The sequence below is a fragment of the Eimeria acervulina genome, genomic scaffold, assembly GCF_000499425.1.
Source record: "Eimeria acervulina Houghton genomic scaffold, Eah_scaff135, whole genome shotgun sequence".
NCBI lineage: Eukaryota > Apicomplexa > Conoidasida > Eucoccidiorida > Eimeriidae > Eimeria > Eimeria acervulina.
The window spans coordinates 18,352-36,091 of NW_013550273.1; the positions used below are offsets into that span (position 1 = coordinate 18,352).

Here is a 17,740-nt window from a genome sequence, read left to right on the forward strand (position 1 = left end):
ATGCTATACGCAGTGACAGTGTCGCTCTTGCTGCCCCTACTGCTGCTGCCGGTGGTGGTGGAGCTGGAGCTACTGCAGCGGCTGCAGCTGCTGCAGCGAAGGAAATAGAGAAGATAAGTCAGACACGAAAAAGGACAAGCGAAAGGAAAACGGGGAAAGTGCAAAGAGCGAAAGGTGGCTATCGGCGAAAGACTCACATCCGAGAGACAGGGAGTTTGCAAAGGAGCTTTGCAAAGGTGCGAAATGAGGAGACACAGGCGGCAAAAAGACAACAGCAAAAAACAGACCAACGCTGCTGCAACAAACCTCTGTTGCTGCAGGGGTATACAAACGCTAGTTAACTCCCGCGGACTTGTTTGTAACTGGAGGCCAAAAGACAAATACACATAAGTAGAAACAGCCGTCGTTACAACTAGATATATGCCTGTATGCCCCCCAAAGAACAACCAGTAGCCGAATTCTCTTGTGAAAAATGGGAGCTGTTGCTGCTGCTCCTGCTCCTGTTGCTCCCACTGCTGCTGTAGCAGGTACTGCTGCTGCTGTTGCTGCAGTGATCTTGATTAGTTTCATTGCATTACACTTCCTGGACTGCTTCAGCTACTACATCGTCATCTTCAATCGTGATGGTCTCATTAGCAGTCTCCCGTTTCTTTCCCGTCTCTTGGTTCTTTGATTCCTTTTCTGCTTTTTTCTCGTCACCCCCGCTGAGGAGGCGCGCTGTTTCTGGTCCTGCATGTGGAGATACCCAGCAAGCAGCTTACGAGATTGAAATAAGAGCACAAGTGCTGCTACGGTCTGCAAAACAAGATCTATGCGTCTATGCAAGTTCAGCAGCAACGTAACGAAGAAGAGTACGATGTCCTGAGCATGTCTAGGCTAACAGGTAATTCACTGTAGCATACAAGAGGAAATGAAGCACGACAATGAAGTTTCAAATGCAAGAAAAATAAGTTCAAGTGAGTGTGTCTCTGCTCTTTTACCGTTTCTTGCTGCCTTTTCGCGCATCTCCTTCACTTCCTGCCATGTCTTCATCTCCGTGCCATTGCCCCCCACACTCATCACTGCACACAGTTGCTCTTCAGTACCGTTAATTTAAATACAATCTAGATACTGTCCAAGTATGCCAATACTGCATGTAGTTGTTGGCGCACGCGCGCAGGTATCTCAGTCAATACATACTCGAGGCCATATGTGCCTATGTGCATTTTCTTCCACATATATATATATATATATGCATATATACATATATGTATATATACATATATATATGGCATATCAAAAAATATATAAATACACTTTGATATATTGCAGTAAATGCATGCAGACAGTATTGTTGAACTGCCGTTCTCGCTGCAGATATGTTCAGTGGTATGGATATATGCATGGATAATGATATTGATGTAGACACGCAAGAGGGCACAGTTAGGTGTGCACATATATTCCGATATACAAAATATGTATATACAGATACAAGCAAGCCACTGCAGAGAGGAAACAACATCCCTAGTCAACACCTTCCCCACAGCTGCAATGTCCGGGGCTTATCCATCCGAATTTGTTTACATGACGACAACAATTGTGAAAATGATACTAATTAAGCCTACAGTGCAAGATGATAGTAAATAGCAGCAGTAATAGTGACAAGAACAGCAATGATTACAGCAATAGAATACGCAGTCCAATCAACAGCAGTGGTAAGCAGTGGTAACGGTAGCAGGCACCACTAGGTGTAAAAACAGTAGTAGTTTCAATAACAGTAATAGTAAGAGTAATGCGGCCAGCAACAAAAACAACAACGGCAGGAGTAACAGCAGCACCAACAGCACTAGCAATAATCATCGTAATAGCATGACTAATACCAGTGATATTAATCCTAGTAACAGTAGCGGTGACATTAGTAGTTGCAATAAGAACCATAAGAAGAGTGCCGCCGTAGGGGGGCAGGACAACTGCGGACACAAGGGCTCACCGTAGGCATGACTTAGCAGCAAATGGAGAACATATGGCCTATCAAACGAAAAGCAGCCAAGGGAACAGATAAACACGCAAACACAGTAATGCGTCTATGGTATCCCCTGTCATCTGCCAGCCAGAAAGCTACCTAGCTAGTCTGTCTACCTGCGTAGTAGCACTTGGCTACCTGACATAGCCAGCTAGCTAGCTAACTACCTAGCCAGCTGTCTCATCAGCTCGCAAGCCGCTACTCGTTGAGAGAGCCTGCTAGCATACGATGAACATCTAGATAAGGGAAACTCCACTGCCCATGGGGTTTAGCTCCAACTTACCCCACGAGCATTTGCCAGCCGTAGAAGACGAAGGGCAACAACAGAGAGCTCTGCGGGCAGCAGAACAAGTGAAAACAGAAATGCAAACAGAGGCAAAAAGCAGACAACGACGGGGAGGAAATGCAAGAAATCCGTCCAGTCTATGGGCTCTTATCACTCAAGTGCACCGAGGCCAGCCTAACAAGACTACAGCATCCCTCTAACGCATTATCTGGACAAAAGTTGCACCAGGGTCTAGGGAGAAGGATTTGGGGTCTGCGGTTTTGCACACAGAGCAGCGCTGCAGCTTACGGGGAAGAAGTAGGCGATGTAGAGGGCATTAATAACGGCCATGAAGACGAAGAAGAGGCAAAAGTCAATGGCGAAATCAAAAGCCATCATACCAATAAACACGTAGAGCAGCGTTATCTTTTGTTTGTGCCAACCATAGACCCATAGGACGACAGCGACCGTGTCGAACACCCCTGAAAACGCATGCAAAATGCAGCGAGGAACACAATGAAAGAAAGAAGACAGGAAACAAGAAGGATTCCACTCCACAAACGCATGAATCCAATTGGGTCCTTCCAAAGAAAATGGACTGGATGAGAAACAGCAATACCCACGACACCTACCACGTGCTGTTGTCAGCAAGCTCATTCCCCTCCAAACAGCAGCCAGGCTGTCGGCTATGACGCCGTAGTACTTTAGTGCTATTGTTGGGTCATCGAGCTCCATGATTCGGTCTCTGATATTCCTTAGCGCTGCATCGACCGGGGCCAGATAAGACGACAGGTAAGCCCCCGCAACGAACTGAACCAGAGCAACAACGATGCCTAACGCGTCAGAACAACACACAAATATCGGTCTCTTCCTCTGCTTGGAACACGCGGAAAACAGCCTTCAGAGCTCACGTAGGCGCATGCATGCACGCCTGTGAGGAGGCCCTGGTCAATGAAGAAAATGTTTACACAGGGGAGGCAAAGCAGCAAATATGTGTAAACATTGCTCACTGATGCCTAGCCAGGTGAAGGCAAATGTGCGCAGAGAGCAGCAGTGGCACGCTTTGCTGGCGTTGCCGCAGAAGGCCCCCAGGAAACTGCACATTTTGTATCAAAGAAAGTTATGAGGTTTCAGCTTTGAAGCCCTTCCAGAATTCACTGTGGATGCAGGTAAATCGGCCTCAAAAGCCAAGGAAGGTCAGCACTGTTCCTGTCTGCAAATGCCCCTACCAGTTGCCGCACGCCAGACTGCGAACTACACAGGTGGACAATCCGGCTGTTTTCAGAGGGCAACCTATGAACACAGCATTAGGCCGTAGAAAGCTGTAATGCTGTTTGGTTGATGAAGCTGTCGAGCTTCTGCCTCAGGAGGAGTGAAGCAAACCGTGGCCAGTTCAACGTGGCGGGCTGCAGGTGCTGCAGCTCGCCTTCCCTCGAGAACGAGTTCCCTGTTTGCCTCAAGCCTTCCCCAGCTATTGAAATAACAAAAAACAAAAGAAAAGCGAAATTTTTGCCTCCGTAGGGACGCAGAGAGCAGTGCAGCATCCGCGGCAGTGCAAGAGCCCCTTGCGCCAGCCGCGACCATCGACGATCTTCAACGCTCGCCTTCGCAAAGCAAACAACCGACAAAGTGAATATCTTTATTGCAAACAACTAATAAAGAAACAATTCTAATTCATTTAAATCAAAGGGTTTCGCTGAACGCAGTGTGGCAGCGTCACACCGTATCCTCCATCGCGCTGACCCACGGAGTTGCTAGGAAGTCCCCGTCCCACACCTACGCGCTGTTGTGACAAGGTGACTGCAGTTTGGTGACCTTTTAAGGCTGAAACAATTATTTGCTAAGTAATGGAATGAATTACGCAAGGAAAAAACATTTCACCGCGGTTTCTCTAGTGCGAGGTCCAGTGGGCTGGCTTCGTTTGCCCTCGAAGCGCAACCAGCTTTGCAATACGCTGCAAATTTAATACTTCCTGTAGATACATTTTATCCCAGTACAGCTCGTGTGAAGCTAGAGGCAATGCCTGGATGGAGAGGTGGCGAAAACCGCTGCGGGCATCTGAAGCCTCAAGACTCCTGCATTCCATCTATGCAAGCTTGAGTTGGTTTCACCCCCTTCCACGGTGAAGAAGATTAGAACCTCCAAAATAAACAGGTGAATGAGAAGCATCTGGAAGGACCCCAGGGATCTAGGCCGTGTTGCAGTGTTGCACCGCGGGCGAGTTCAGTCTTAACCAGCCAAACGATTGATTCTGAGGTGGGCAAAAGGATAAGCAAGGCTTTTTCCATGTTGGAAACGCAAAAAACGCATCACTATTGCGGTATGTGAGTGCAATCATCGTCCACAATGTGGTCGTCGCTCAAGCCTCAACAAACTATAATCCTTAATTAGCACTTCTCCAGCACTGATGTGTGCAGTGGCAAAAGACAGGGCTCAAGAGACTGAGCCGTTCAGAATTTGTCCAACGTTTGACAACGGCTAAATCCGAACTAATCTCTTCACACTGGCTCCTGAAAAAACGGCATTCAAAGGTTTTATGAACTGTAAATGGGCGCACGTTGCAGCCTGCAAGGAACTCATTGCTTGCGTGCAACTGCGTATCCGTTCAGTGCGTGATTAAAAGAAACAAACGCACTACTACTCCCGTACAAACCCCAGCAAAAGGCGTACGGATCCCAGAGACCCGTGTGCATACGAGGTTCTAGCGTGCATTAAGTGCGTGCAAGCCCTGTTTGCACAAACCCTGCTGAGCCCGCCTCGCCTGCAGGACAAGCTATGTTTCGCCCTGCACGTTCAGCAACAGAACGGAGTTTTCCTCTAGCAGCACAACTGCCAATACCTAGTAGATCTCATGGGAACTTTCGCATCGGTCGGAAAAAGCACTCACCCCTCCAAACACGATTGCAAAACAATTACGTGAGAAAATTCAAACGAAAACTGGGTGCATCGTAACAAGGCGATACTTCCGATGCGCGTTTTCTTCGTATCAAGGCAGCAACGCTTATCACCCAAACACTTCCTTATAAGACAGATGCTTGCAAATTTGCCGCTCTGCTCCCTTCTTCGTGCCGATGAACTCAATTAAAACTGCTCATACGTCGCGTCGGCCAGGCATCGGGAAACTGCGGGCGAGCGCTCGCACCCGCTCGCGCAAATCGGCTATGCGGGGGTGCGACAGAGTGACGTGTTTTCTGAAGTCCGCCAGCTTCTTACCCGACTGCCCTGCAGCAGAACAGGGGTCACAGCACAGAATAACAGCATATACACACAACAGACAGACGTATAGGTATTTGCGTCTTCTGTCGTCACATGGCTGTAAAAAGAGAACCCTTAGCACCTACGCTGTAGGTTGTCTGCAGTTTATTTTATGCTGAAAACACGCACGTGTAAAATGTCGCTGCATGGCATGCATCCGAAGCGTTTGCAGCCGCATGCAAGGGATGCGTTGTGCGTGTACGCGTGCGCATGCATGTCTGTGGGGCTGTCGGACCTTGTATTTCGCAGCAGATGTCAATGGCCTCCTTGATGAAACTGGCGACTTGTCTAAACTCCTTCGAGCCGAACCCTCGAGTCGTCATGGCGGGGGTCCCGATGCGTACGCCTGCCAATACAGACACAGCCGCGGCCGGCACACACCTCCTTGCTCTTACACCATTAGACCGAGACCAAACCCTGCTGCACGCAAATGCAAAGGGCCTCTTGCTTCCCGTTTCTTTCTAACCCGTGGGAATGCCTGGAGAGTCGCCCGAGATGGAGTTCTTGTTCAGCGTGATGTTCACAAAGTCGCAAACCAACTGAAGCTTCCCACCTATGCACACTCTCATGCACACTATCCGCTTGAAAGCACTTTCAAGCCCTTTGCTTGCCTGGGTACCAACGAACGGCCTGCAAAAATGGGGCTCAAGGTGATGGCAACCGGCATGTGCTTTCGAAGGTCATGCAGGACGACTGAATTCAAGTGATGCCTCTTCAGTGACAACCAGCGGCACGCGGTCACAAGATGGTTTCCGCCGACACCCATCCTGCAGTTCGCTTCACAACGCACCTGTCAACCCATGGGGCTTCAAGTCAAGAAGCAGCAGGTGATTGTCCGTCCCGCCGGTGACGAGCTGCAGGCCGTGACTCTGCAACTCAGCCGCCAGCAACTTGCAATTCTCCAATACGTGCTGTGAATAGATTTTCCACTCCGGCGTGCACGTCTGCAGGGCAACCCAAAACCGAACCCCCCTAGCCAACAACGCAATGAACTAACCACTTCCTCCCTTAGCAACCCTTGTTGCACCACCAACCATCAGCTCAGAGCATCCATGCGCCTGCGAAGTGTCAGACGCCAATACCGTTGTTCAGCAGCAGTCTACGGGCAAAAGGGCGCAGCCGCCATAGTCCATGGTATGAACCCGAGTCCGGAAACACTTGCATAGCTATACCTTTTGGCTGGTGCTGGCTACACTTGCCTGTTTGAGTTGGTGAGCAACAGCGGCTATGTGGTTCTCGTGGGGCCCCCCTTGCAGACCCGGAAAGACAGCTGCATCGACTTTCGATGCTCCATTGGGCACTCGTTTGGTGTTGATGAAGATGAGGCCACTGCGGGGCCCCCTGCAGACAGCGTGAGCATGCAAGCAAGATCCAAATACACGCATGGATAATCAACTGCCTCGCCAGGCACAACCATATGGCATTAACATCAGCACATCTGCAAGCGCATAGTGAAGGCATCGTGGATCATAAATACTGACTAGCGCGCGCAAAAGAAGTGCAGCAACGAAAGAAACCAAACTTCGCACGCACGTTCTCAAGACAAACATGCACTTGAATGCATGTATGCCTACGGGAGAACTCCTGTTTAATAATCTGCACAAATGCTATAATCAGAAGAACAGAAGCGTGTTAAACCGGTCCACTTGTTGGGAATGTGCTATTCACCTGAGGGTTTTGTGCGTCGTTGTGGTGACAACTTCGCAGTAGTCAAACGGCGACTCAAAAATGCCTGCAGCGACAAAACCGCTGAAGTGCGCCATGTCACACCAGAGGAAGGCCCCAACTTTATCGGCGATTGCCCGGAAACGTTTATAATCCAAAAGGCTGCGAGCAGAGAGACAGGCACACGAGGCCCAAAGCGAGATTATGTGCAGCGTGCAGAAAACGCGCCAAAAGAGAAAGCAGGCAGCAGACTGCATACGAAGGCGCGCTCCTCAGTATCACGTTGCGCCGAACGACTCCACTCCCTCATGCCCCTGCGGGCTCCTTTGCCATATGCAGCGTGAAACCCGAAAAAGAAAGGTGCAAACAGTATGCAGGCGTTCCAATGGAATTCATTGTCTGGTTCGACCCACCGAGGGTAGGCAGAGTGTCCACAGATGATGAGTTTCGGGCGGAAGAGGGTTGCGAGCCTCTCTAGCTCTTCGTAGTCTATTAGGCCCGTCTTGGGGTCCAACCCGTAGGGAAGCGGCTCAAAGAACAGAGAACTCGCGCTGATACGCCGAGACGGGGTGTACGCCCCATGCGTCAGATGACCCCCTGTGCGCATTGCACAAATGCAGCAGATGCAGCAATGCACCGCTCCGCAACATCAGGTGCGCAACCACAGCGTGCTGGAGGCTGCTAAGCAACGCGTAAACCCGGCCTTCTTGACAGAAGAGGAAAAGTTGTTCTGCTGCATGCGCGCATACACAATGCACCCATGCATGCGCATGCATGCATGCACTAGCATTACCGTCATTGAGACCAAGGCCCATGAATCGGTCATGGGGCTGCAGGAGGGCCATGAGAACAGCGAAGTTGGCCGGGCTCCCAGACAGGGGCTGTACATTTACGTGCCATTCATCTGGGTCAAGACGAAATGCTTCCTTAGCGCGTTGAATGCATAGGGTTTCCACTTGATCTACAAACTCCATGCCCCCATAGTAACGAGCACCCACGAGACCCTCAGAGTACTTGTTCGTGAGACAGCTCCCGAGACAGTCTTGCACCGCTGTGCTCACGAAGTTCTGCAAGCCGCAAGAATGCGAAGCAAAGGCAGAATGGCTGCTGCTCAGTTCGTGAGGCCCCGAGAATCGAGCAGGGGTTCATCGAACATTTGTCTGGTTTCCGTACAGGAGGCCGCGGTAACGCACTTCAGAAGCAATCAGTTCAATGCATTCAACTTGCCGCTCCTTCTCCTTCGCTATGAGAGCATACAGCTCAGGGTCTGCTTCCTTAAGAGGCTGCATACACCCACAACAACCGCTTACGCCTGCACTTCCTTCCTTTCAGAGTTGGCCCTATGCAGCCATACCTGCACAGGCGCGCTGAAGCCGTTCGCTCGAGTCTATCCAAGCACCTACGCATGGTGACAACTCCTGTTCTAATAAGGCAATCCCGAAGTCGTAAATGTATTGCTACAGTGCAGCGCCGCGGCTGTAGGACGGGCGGGAAGGCGGCGAGAGAGAAGGCTCCCAGCGGTGAGATTGGTGCCAAGTTATCTACAAATAACGTTTTTATGAGAAATACTTGCCAGATCAGTCGGTGACGCATCCATTTTCACACCAAAGATGTACAAGTAAAGATGAACCGTGTTGTCACTCGCTCAGGTGTTAAGGGGACAATATCGCAGCGTAGGAGAGGCAGTGTCTAGAACATGTTCGTTAATATGTGGTTGTCAATAATTCCATAATTCTCGTCGGCTTAAACCATGATCTGGCCATGGGAAGGCCTGTAGAAACCACAAGGAACACCAGCCACCTTGCAGAATCGGTGGGGTTGCTCTTCCCCGTGCTACCACCAACTGGTGTTTCAGCAGAGGCAAGAAAGACTCGTTCACGTCCATAGTTATCGATTTTAATAAATATGCCTACACTCTTCGCCTAAACTGGACACGAATTCATGAAGGAAGATGGTCCGACGTCCGGGAGTACGGGGGTCACTGCGTGAGTATATTCTGCGCAAGTGTGTCTTGTGCAGAATGCGGTTTATTTTGTGCTCTTCGGCACTTAATCCCACTATACAGAAAGCAATGCTGAATCGACACCAGCTAGCCTGCAAGTCCCAGGCGTTGATCTTCTCTTGCAGCGACCGCGTTCACCGCAGGAGTAACTTTTTCGCGAGCCTTACAGGAGGGAGTTTTCATTTGTTCCCACGGCATCGATGGAAGCCTGTTAAGGAGTCTAACCGGGACATGCGCTGGTTGGCAGTGTAGCTACTTCGTTGTTGGTGCAAACGCTCGACTACAATGCAGATCACAGATGTGCACGAAACTGTAAAAGCAGAGCCCCTTGCCCGTCTCTACGCAGTCGAAGCAAGGCCTACATGCAGTTAGCATTTCGCTATGTTGCGCGGCAACCTTAGCTCAAGCCTGCATTAAAGGGCTTTTCCTCAGCTTTGACTGGCAGGTGCCGAAGTGGCAGAGAGCCCGCCAAACAGAACAGCCAACTCGATCGTGGAAACGCATGAATGCTTGGTTCCATATGTGATGCACTTAGTTCCATGCACAGTCCAGCATATAGAACAAAAGATATGCGTGCATATAGCTCCAAGTATATATATGCAAATTACAAACAAAGTATACTTCAAGCAGCTGGCAGGAAAAGCAGCCAGTGTACGAGTTCCAAAAAACCGTTTGCCCTGCTGGCGAGCGCCAGCTGCGTAGCTCCCTGCTATTGTATGCATACGACCCATACGCCGCCGTCACAGAAGGAGAATGTATTTTCCCCTCCTTGCCACTGCGCCGCAACGCGTGTATGAATCAAAACAGGGGGAGGGGCCTATATGCAGGCCGCCAGGCAGTTTTACGGATCGCCTGCCGTGTTCCCTGACTCTTGGGAGCAACAAACGAGATAGCGCATGGAGACGACGCAGTCAGCTTTGCTCTGCGCAACTGCCGTCGTCGACTCGCTGCGACACGCAAAGTGACTGAAATATAACCGTGAAAAGTTACTGTCCCATCTACGCTACCATCTGCTCTCCAATCTGTTCTACCTCCAAGACGTAACAAGCAAAAGAAACGGCACACCTGCGTGTGCGCGGTATAACCAAACACGGTCGACAGCACGAGCGAAAAGGCGGCGTTCGCTGCAAAATCGTCGATTGTTCGGAGCTCCACCATGGGCGCCTTTTGCTGTGCTCTGGCATTCGCAGCAACTCGCTGGCACGCAACCGAGCCCACGAAGAGGAAGTTGGACTCCCCTTACAATGAGGGTGAGAAGAATCAATACTCTCCGTCTCGCTGACACCCGACCAAGGATTGTGCTCAGGCATCTGATGAAATGTTGAAGCGCGTCTGACGAGATGCTGCAGGCGCCCTGTCCTCAAGTTGCGCTGGTGACTGTGGCTGTGGCTGTTGCACAGATCTGAGATGTTTGTGGGTCAAATGGCGGTCTGCAGCGCTGGCACTGGCATCATCACTTGCCTCAGAGCTAAGCCTGCGATGGGTGTTCGTTGCATGGATTTGCTGCGAATTCACATGCACTGTAGGCGTAGCGACAAGGGGTGTGACAAGGGATCCGCTTTCCTCCCGACGGAACGACTGCTGTCGACGTTCGCTACGCTCAATCGCCTCTCCGTTGTACGGGTACGTAAACCACTGAGGATGGTTGTGCAGGATATGTTGTCTTAGCAGAGATTCGTAAACTTCGAAAAAAAGCCTAAAACAAGAAAACAGAACACATAGGGCACCCTCCATAAAACACAGCATGCGTTCCACTTCTCTAACTTTCAAGTTGACGCTTCCAAAGAGCACGCACGCCAATAAATTGACAGACTATAGCTAAAACTTGGAAGAAACGGCCGCAAGAGCCTTGCAGCACATCTGCTGTGTAGTACCCAATGGAGCGGAGACACCTGTACGCGTGTCTGCTCTCCACTCTCCATAGGTGCGCAAAGGGCTAAGCGATGTTTGCTTAGCATATCTTCACATGGGGTGCAAAACCTGTGCAGTTACTATGTTCATATGCATACGATTTCATATATGCACTGTGTGCTGTGCAGCAGGCCTCACTTCTCAAGGCGGCCATCGCGCCAATCGAGCAGAATTACGCGACCGCTCGAATCCGTCAGACTCCATGTGCTTTGTGTCGCGGAGGGCTGTTTCTTCGGCCGACATCCAGTGCCTCGTGCTGTTCCGTTTAACCTGCAGACAGACCGTAGTGAAGCGACGTATGCCCATGCGTATGAACATATGAATAAATACGTTCACATGCACAAATTCAATCGAGATTGCAAACAGTGGCAAAGGAAGCGCCAGAGGTACAACACCTTCAAGCTTGCGATGTACCCCAAGAAGAGGTAGCGCACAAATTACGCAGCTGACAAAATGTCCGCCCAATAAAACTGACATACTCTCTACAGCAGCCATTCTATAAAAAGACAATGGAGCACCAACCTACCGCCTGACGGTGCCCTTAGTGTGTCTGTTGCCGAATACAGCTGGTTCATTGCGAGGCGGCGAGGGGACAGCAGGAGCTGCATCATCTGTCTTTGTCTCTGTCTCCGTTGGTGCCTTGCGTCGTCGGCTACGGGAGGTTCGACGTTTCTGGCGTCCTGAAAAGCGGGGTTCCCCCGAAGGGTATCGGAACAGAGCAGCGCTTGGAAGATGCCTAAGGGGCCCTCCAGCCGCCCCCGGTGCTTGGAAACTGCCGAAGGTGGGGGGAGCCAACCGCGCCCCCACTTCCGAAGCCGCCTTGCTGCTATCGTCGTCACTGTGGCTGCTCGTCCAGCTGCTCTGTGTCCCATCGTTGCTGCTCGTGCTCAGACTGTTGCTGGTTAGGTCGCTGTCGCTGTCCGCCGAATCGCCCAAGCTGCTGCTGCTGCGGCGCTCAATTCTGTCCCCGCACCGGCATGGGGCGGTGCCGCCCGCAGTCTGTCGTTCATCTTCAGCAGACCCAGAAGGGAGCCGTCCCCGAACATTTTCAACTGAATGGAGCCTACTGCCAGCTGGTTGAACTGTTGCCCGGTCTAGAGCTGCAGCCGCCGTGTTCCGGGATGCTCTTGGTTCGCTCACGTCCACCTCTGCATGTGCTCCTACTGGGGAACGCGCGTCGCTCCACGCTTCGATAGTCGTGCAGGACCTGAGCAGTGGTCTCTCCTCGAACTCTTCACTGTCTACTTCCCCGTCCGGGTCAAGTGTCGATGGAACTCTGCAACTGACTGAGGTGATCACGGCAGTAGATACTGCGGCTGCTCCAGAAACGGCAACAAAACCACCGCAGCGGCTGCAAATTCCATTTGCGTCAACGGCCGTCTCCTCCACCGGTCCCTCGTCTCCACCTCTCTTCTTCTTTCTAAAAGCTTTCTTCAGCTTCGCCTCGAAAGAAGTGCGTCGCAGCCCCTGCTGCTTCCCAGGGTCTCCCTGCAGCTCGGCAAGATCCATTATCCCGAAACCTAGCCTGTTAGTGCTCATCAACGACGTGGAGTCCAAGGCAAGGTAAGAAATCTCAAGGCTTCGTCGGATCTGCGGGGCCCCAAATACGTTCGCACAGAAGAAACCCCTCCCGCTCCTTGTGCATTCCCGTGCAACAGGTGCTACACTGACGACGCAAAACGCCGTTAACTGGTAGCGCCCACGAGGAACAAACTGATAGATGGTCCCGAACGATGAGTTGCCGCGGTACGCACTCAGCGGCGGCAACAAAGGCAGCGGCTGTAGAGACTTTTCTAATGCGAAGAAAAGCTCACCAGGTGCTCCAAAGGGGAAGGTATGTCGAAGTCGTCGCGCACTGCAATCGTTGCCGTCTCACGAACTGTCAAGTGGTGGCGAGCGCAGATCTGCAGCAGCTTCGTAGCGAGCCGAAGGGTTCTTAGGCAATTGTCCCTCAAAGCAACCCGACGAGACAAACGCTCCAAGTCCTTATCCACGTCGAATGAGTATATCAGACGCAGTTCGCTTTCACTGTATGGCTCCTTTGAAAAGCACCGCACGCAGCGCCACAAGCGCAGCACACAGTCGTCTTTATCCACTGCAAGGAGATGCATGACAGCTGACAAGGCTTTGGACCACCCAACCAAAACTATTGCAGCGTAGGCGAACATTCCCCTGGGGGCGCACGCTCAGGGTCCGTAGACGCCAATAGCTACTCCTAAACCCAAAATGAGAGCCAGCAAAACGATGCGATAACGTCTAGCTCCTCACCTTGCTCTGGGGCCAGTCGAACCAAACAAGGTCTAGGGTCGCTACATCGAGAACGTCCGTCAAGATCATCCCGTGGTCAATGGGAATAAGGCGAAACCTGCGGTTGGACCACCTGAAGCAACATCTCACGGTAAATAGCTCTAAGTGTGCTGTATGGCTACGAATTACGCCGGGATGCGGATGGTCCGCAGGAAAGACCTACACACTCACTTCGTTGGCTTTCCATCAGGAGTCAATACCCCAGACGCTGCGGAGGCTGCAGTTTCCGCGCCTGCCACTGCTGCCTTATCAGCGACGCACAGTTGTGTTCCGCATGAGCCCACAGCAGAAACGCTGCGCAACAATTTACTCTCGATCTGCTTCACAACCCCACCTGAGGCACGCAGGCTGCGAGAACTGCCGCCAGCAGACGGCTCCTTCTGATAGCCCACCACAGGAGCCACCAGAATGTTACTGTCGTTTCGGTCCAAATTCATGACACGCAAGTCAAATATCGCAATCCGATGCACATCCCCAACAGAGAAGAGCCGAGCGTCAAAGTTTCCGACACACTCCTGTCAGTGGACAACAGCACCAAGTTGAAACTTGTATCTGTGCACAATAGGCAGATGCCGTTCGTAGACGCCAAAAAAAAACACACACCACAAAAAGACTCACCTTGGCCTCCACAAAAGCCTGAAAGCTGCCAACTTTCCAAGAAACGCTGGGCGACGACTCGCTGCGGACGTATGTGCTCATCATCACGTCCCCATCAACCTGAACCCACCCCAACACACCCAACACAGATAGAATAAAATGCAGATAATGCACAAATCACTTTAGTGGACGCGTTGTTACGCATGACTTTAATGGAGTCACGCATCCGCAATCATTACGGTACACACACAGAAACAGAACAAACGCGGGACAGGCGTGGGATGCCATAGCTAAAGCCCACCTCTATTTGGCCTCTGCTGCAGAATGCCGGATGGCACGCCTCCACCATCATAGTTGCCGGAACGCCAGCAAACCCGCCATAACTCGCGTCCAGAAGGTAAGCTGCGAATTCACGTCCTGCCCCCTCTCCACTCAGCACTCCTCCCCGCAGTCCTTGCTGACCCAGACGCCCCTCGTAACCCCGAGGATTACAGGGGGCAAAGGCCTCTTCGTCCTAAGCCCGCAAACGCCACCGCAACCAGCCTGGCGTCAAACCTTGTGCGCTGCCAAAAATACAGCCTCCTGGTCTATTACATAATTGACTGCCAATCGTCGTAATGCCGCCGCAGAGAACATCTAAGTAATGTACACAAAAACTACGTACTGCATTAGCATAACCGAAAATGCTCAAAATATTGTAGAGTATGGAAACGCATGTTTAGAACGTCGAAGCTACCGTAGTTTCTGCTACATGAGGCTGCTCTCGGGCCTCGCCTCACCTCCGGCTTGAACACAGCCACCGGCCGCCGACGGCCGTCAAACAAAATGTAAGTGCCACCCGTGCCATCCATAGTCAGTTTTGGCGCGACGTTCCTGCGAAAGCCAAGGCGAACCTGCACGCACGGGGAAAGGCAAAAAGGCCAGCACACTGCTCGACAACGAGCACGCAGTGATGGGTACAGCCAAGTCACTGCGTACGGTGCAGAGGACCCTCGAAAGGAAACACTGAACTGGCAAACCGCGCGAGCAGTGGCAGAGGGGGAAGCAATATCTGTGCGCTTGTGTTACAGCGGCAGCAGCCCCAGGAGGCGACTCACTTCCTCCAGAATCCTGAGGAGCTCTTTGCTGCGGAAGGTCTGACTGCGCGCAAAAGGCCTGATGGAGGCCTGTGCGCTGCCCCCTCTTACGGCCCACAGCAGCCGTTTGACCGGATTTTCGAAGAAAACCGTCATGGGTCGCCAGTTGGGAAGTTCGCACCCCCTGAAGATCAAACGTACGTCTTTTACCTGAACGCACAGGAACGCCCAACGCTACCCAAAACAAGAGCTGAGTTCAATATGGGGTTGCACCCGTATATTTGCTGTGTGGATGCTCACAACATACTACCTGTAGACATGCTTATGAATATTCCTGCACATCTACGTTTGCCCCAGCACGCACGCAGCACAGGTTGCAGCCTCCTCCACTGCCACACAATGGCAAGCGCGACAGCCACGAACACAGCATGCACCGAGGCTGTTGTACAATTGGCCCCCCCTTTCAGCCGTCTGCGATTCACTGACAACTCCACGCCAAGCTCAGCAAAATATAAGAGCTGGCTATATGGTGAGGCAATACGCGACTGGTGCTTGAACAACGGTCAAGCCGGAAATTCGCATCCTGCGCATTTGAGTGGAGAGCTTGTACAGACTGGAGAAGCAGTATGCACATACAGATACAGCCATCCATATACGCACAATACCTGCATAGAGGCGGGAAGCCTGAGCTTTTTGATGAGCAGCCTTTTGACCATCTGAACGTCGTAGAAGGGGTAAACGTCCAGCTCGCACGAGCGCGAGCCATGGAGCTCTTCGAAGCAAACGCGGAAATGCAAGTCGTCTCCATCTGCCCCCCGCAAGGCGTTGTGCGTGGAGAAATAATACAACGGGTGCGAAGGCAGCATCATAACCCCGCCTCCTCCCCCTGCCCCGCCAGCGGCAGCCGGCCCTTCAACAGCAGGCATCCTCTATGGTGGGGGTGCAGCAAGCGGCCTCTTCCAGTCGTTCCACTTGCGCTGAGTCAACCCGGGCAGTTCAAGAGTTCCTTTGAGACGACGACAGTGCAATATGAACCGTCAGCGGGCCCATCGGATGCCGTGGGTATGTCAAATGTATGGTGCATGCGATGTCTCCGTTGCTCCTGCGGCAGCTCCAGCGACTGCTGAGTTGCTGCCGGAGCCCTAGCTGCTACTGCTGCTGCAGCGAAAAGACGCAGATATGGCGGCTCCCGCTGTTGGTGCTGCAGCACGTGCTGCTATCGCTTTAGGCTGCTTCTGCGCCTCGGCGGCATTGGGCAGCTCAACCATGCCAGGCCAGAGGACCTGCTGCTGCGATCATCGCTGGCCGCCGGCCCTCCGTTGGTCTGCATATGGCCCCGACTTAGTCCGTTGCCTCGCGGGAAGATTCACGCCCTGCGAGGCAGCGCTGCTCCTACGCAGGATGACTCTGAGTGTTCTCTACAGCTCCGGAAAGCATTCGAGTTTGCCTCCACGCGAACGCAGCGTTGAGGCTCGTCCATGCACTAACTAGCTGCGAACTCCGCGGCTATCGTTGCAGACGCGGCCCACCTGTTTACGTCAAGGCGGGGGTGGCCTACAAATGCAGCTAGAGCGAGCAATGGAATTCCAGGCTAAGAGCAGCAAGGGCGTATCAAGGATGCTCTAGAAGCAGAAGCGGTGGAGGCGCACCTGTGGCGGGTTCGCTGTAGCCTGGAGCTGAGGACAGAGCCGCTGCAGAGGCGACGGGACTCTACTGCTCCTAATGGCCGGAAAACTTCAGCATGCAAGCTGGGAGGAGTGTGGGCGGTGTACGGTGTAGCAGCCTGGTTGAGTGGGGGGCGAACGCCCGGTGATGTTGTGCAGGGGTCGAGGGGTTTGTGTTGCTTCCGCTGGCTTCGCCACCAAGCTTCTGCTTCGGCCTGTTGTTAATAAGCGGAATAATGCCCCAGTGGTGAAGTCGGTGGTGAGGAGCGCCCCACGAGAGGCGAAGGCCAGAGGAAGCGTTCAGCAGACAGCAAGAGCCAAATAACAGACAAAGAGTAGTTTTGAACCGAAACTCTGCTTGCCGTAGCGCACAGCAGGTGTCAGCTCTGGCTGCTTCCAGTTGTTACTCCTGCGGCTGCTGCTGAAGGACACATACAGCCGCCTCCACGGCTACCGCCTTCTTGCGGCTGCTGCTCACGCACCGTGCCCCTCCCATTCATAACAGCGTTACTCTATTTCTAAATAGCTCAACTTTTCTTCCTATAAGGATGCAAGAGCGTGTCTCTGCCGTACGTACCATCCTCTTGGTAGCTTCCACTGCTCGCTGAGGCCTTAAGAAGGCAGCGTGCCCGACCCACACCCACGGCAACAAATCGTTAAAGGGTGTTTTAAATGGGCAGTCCAAAGGAGCCGTTTACGAAAATTAGGTGAAAGATAGGCCTTGGGGACGGTGCTATGCCCTTGCTTCCTCGAAATGGGCAGAACATCCCGTGTGTGCGATTCGTGCGAAGGTTGGCAAGTGCGGCCTTCTACCGGCGTAGCATGAGTGAGTGACGCAGTTATGCACTTCCGTATAATGCTTTCGAGTGCGTTGCTGAGGTTCCACCGGCTAGAAATGCTTCTCGCCAGCAAACGGTTCGGTCTGCCGCCGCACTTGGGTGTGAAGAGTGAGGGGATGGCGTGCACTGGCGGTAGATTCATAACTTACGCGTTAGC

At 52.3% G+C, this 17,740-nt stretch overlaps 4 protein-coding genes across 4 annotated transcripts; all 4 read right to left on the reverse strand.

Annotated features, from left to right (window-relative positions):
* Positions 1–574: 574 nt before the first annotated feature.
* On the reverse strand, positions 575–1,059 carry EAH_00019810 (hypothetical protein; the record flags this gene model as incomplete). Its single annotated transcript, XM_013397250.1, has 2 exons — positions 575–729; positions 981–1,059. The coding sequence occupies 2 exons, from the start codon at positions 1,057–1,059 to the stop codon at positions 575–577; spliced, it is 234 nt and encodes a 77-aa protein (XP_013252704.1).
* A 1,222-nt stretch (positions 1,060–2,281) lies between these two features.
* On the reverse strand, positions 2,282–3,371 carry EAH_00019820 (hypothetical protein, conserved; the record flags this gene model as incomplete). The annotated part of the gene is made up of 4 exons (XM_013397251.1): positions 2,282–2,335; positions 2,577–2,749; positions 2,900–3,100; positions 3,278–3,371. 4 exons carry the CDS (start codon positions 3,369–3,371, stop codon positions 2,282–2,284), a joined length of 522 nt encoding a protein of 173 aa, XP_013252705.1.
* A 1,987-nt stretch (positions 3,372–5,358) lies between these two features.
* Positions 5,359–8,780, reverse strand: EAH_00019830 (Serine hydroxymethyltransferase, mitochondrial, related; the record flags this gene model as incomplete). The annotated part of the gene is made up of 10 exons (XM_013397252.1): positions 5,359–5,489; positions 5,758–5,868; positions 5,989–6,075; positions 6,313–6,466; positions 6,695–6,863; positions 7,191–7,349; positions 7,601–7,784; positions 7,981–8,254; positions 8,381–8,470; positions 8,757–8,780. The coding sequence occupies 10 exons, from the start codon at positions 8,778–8,780 to the stop codon at positions 5,359–5,361; spliced, it is 1,383 nt and encodes a 460-aa protein (XP_013252706.1).
* Positions 8,781–10,491: 1,711 nt separating this feature from the next.
* EAH_00019840 (glycine hydroxymethyltransferase, putative) lies at positions 10,492–16,006 on the reverse strand (the record flags this gene model as incomplete). Its single annotated transcript, XM_013397253.1, has 11 exons — positions 10,492–10,885; positions 11,239–11,370; positions 11,627–12,690; positions 12,915–13,139; positions 13,369–13,480; positions 13,579–13,922; positions 14,026–14,124; positions 14,306–14,518; positions 14,784–14,897; positions 15,102–15,290; positions 15,794–16,006. The coding sequence occupies 11 exons, from the start codon at positions 16,004–16,006 to the stop codon at positions 10,492–10,494; spliced, it is 3,099 nt and encodes a 1,032-aa protein (XP_013252707.1).
* Positions 16,007–17,740: the final 1,734 nt, after the last annotated feature.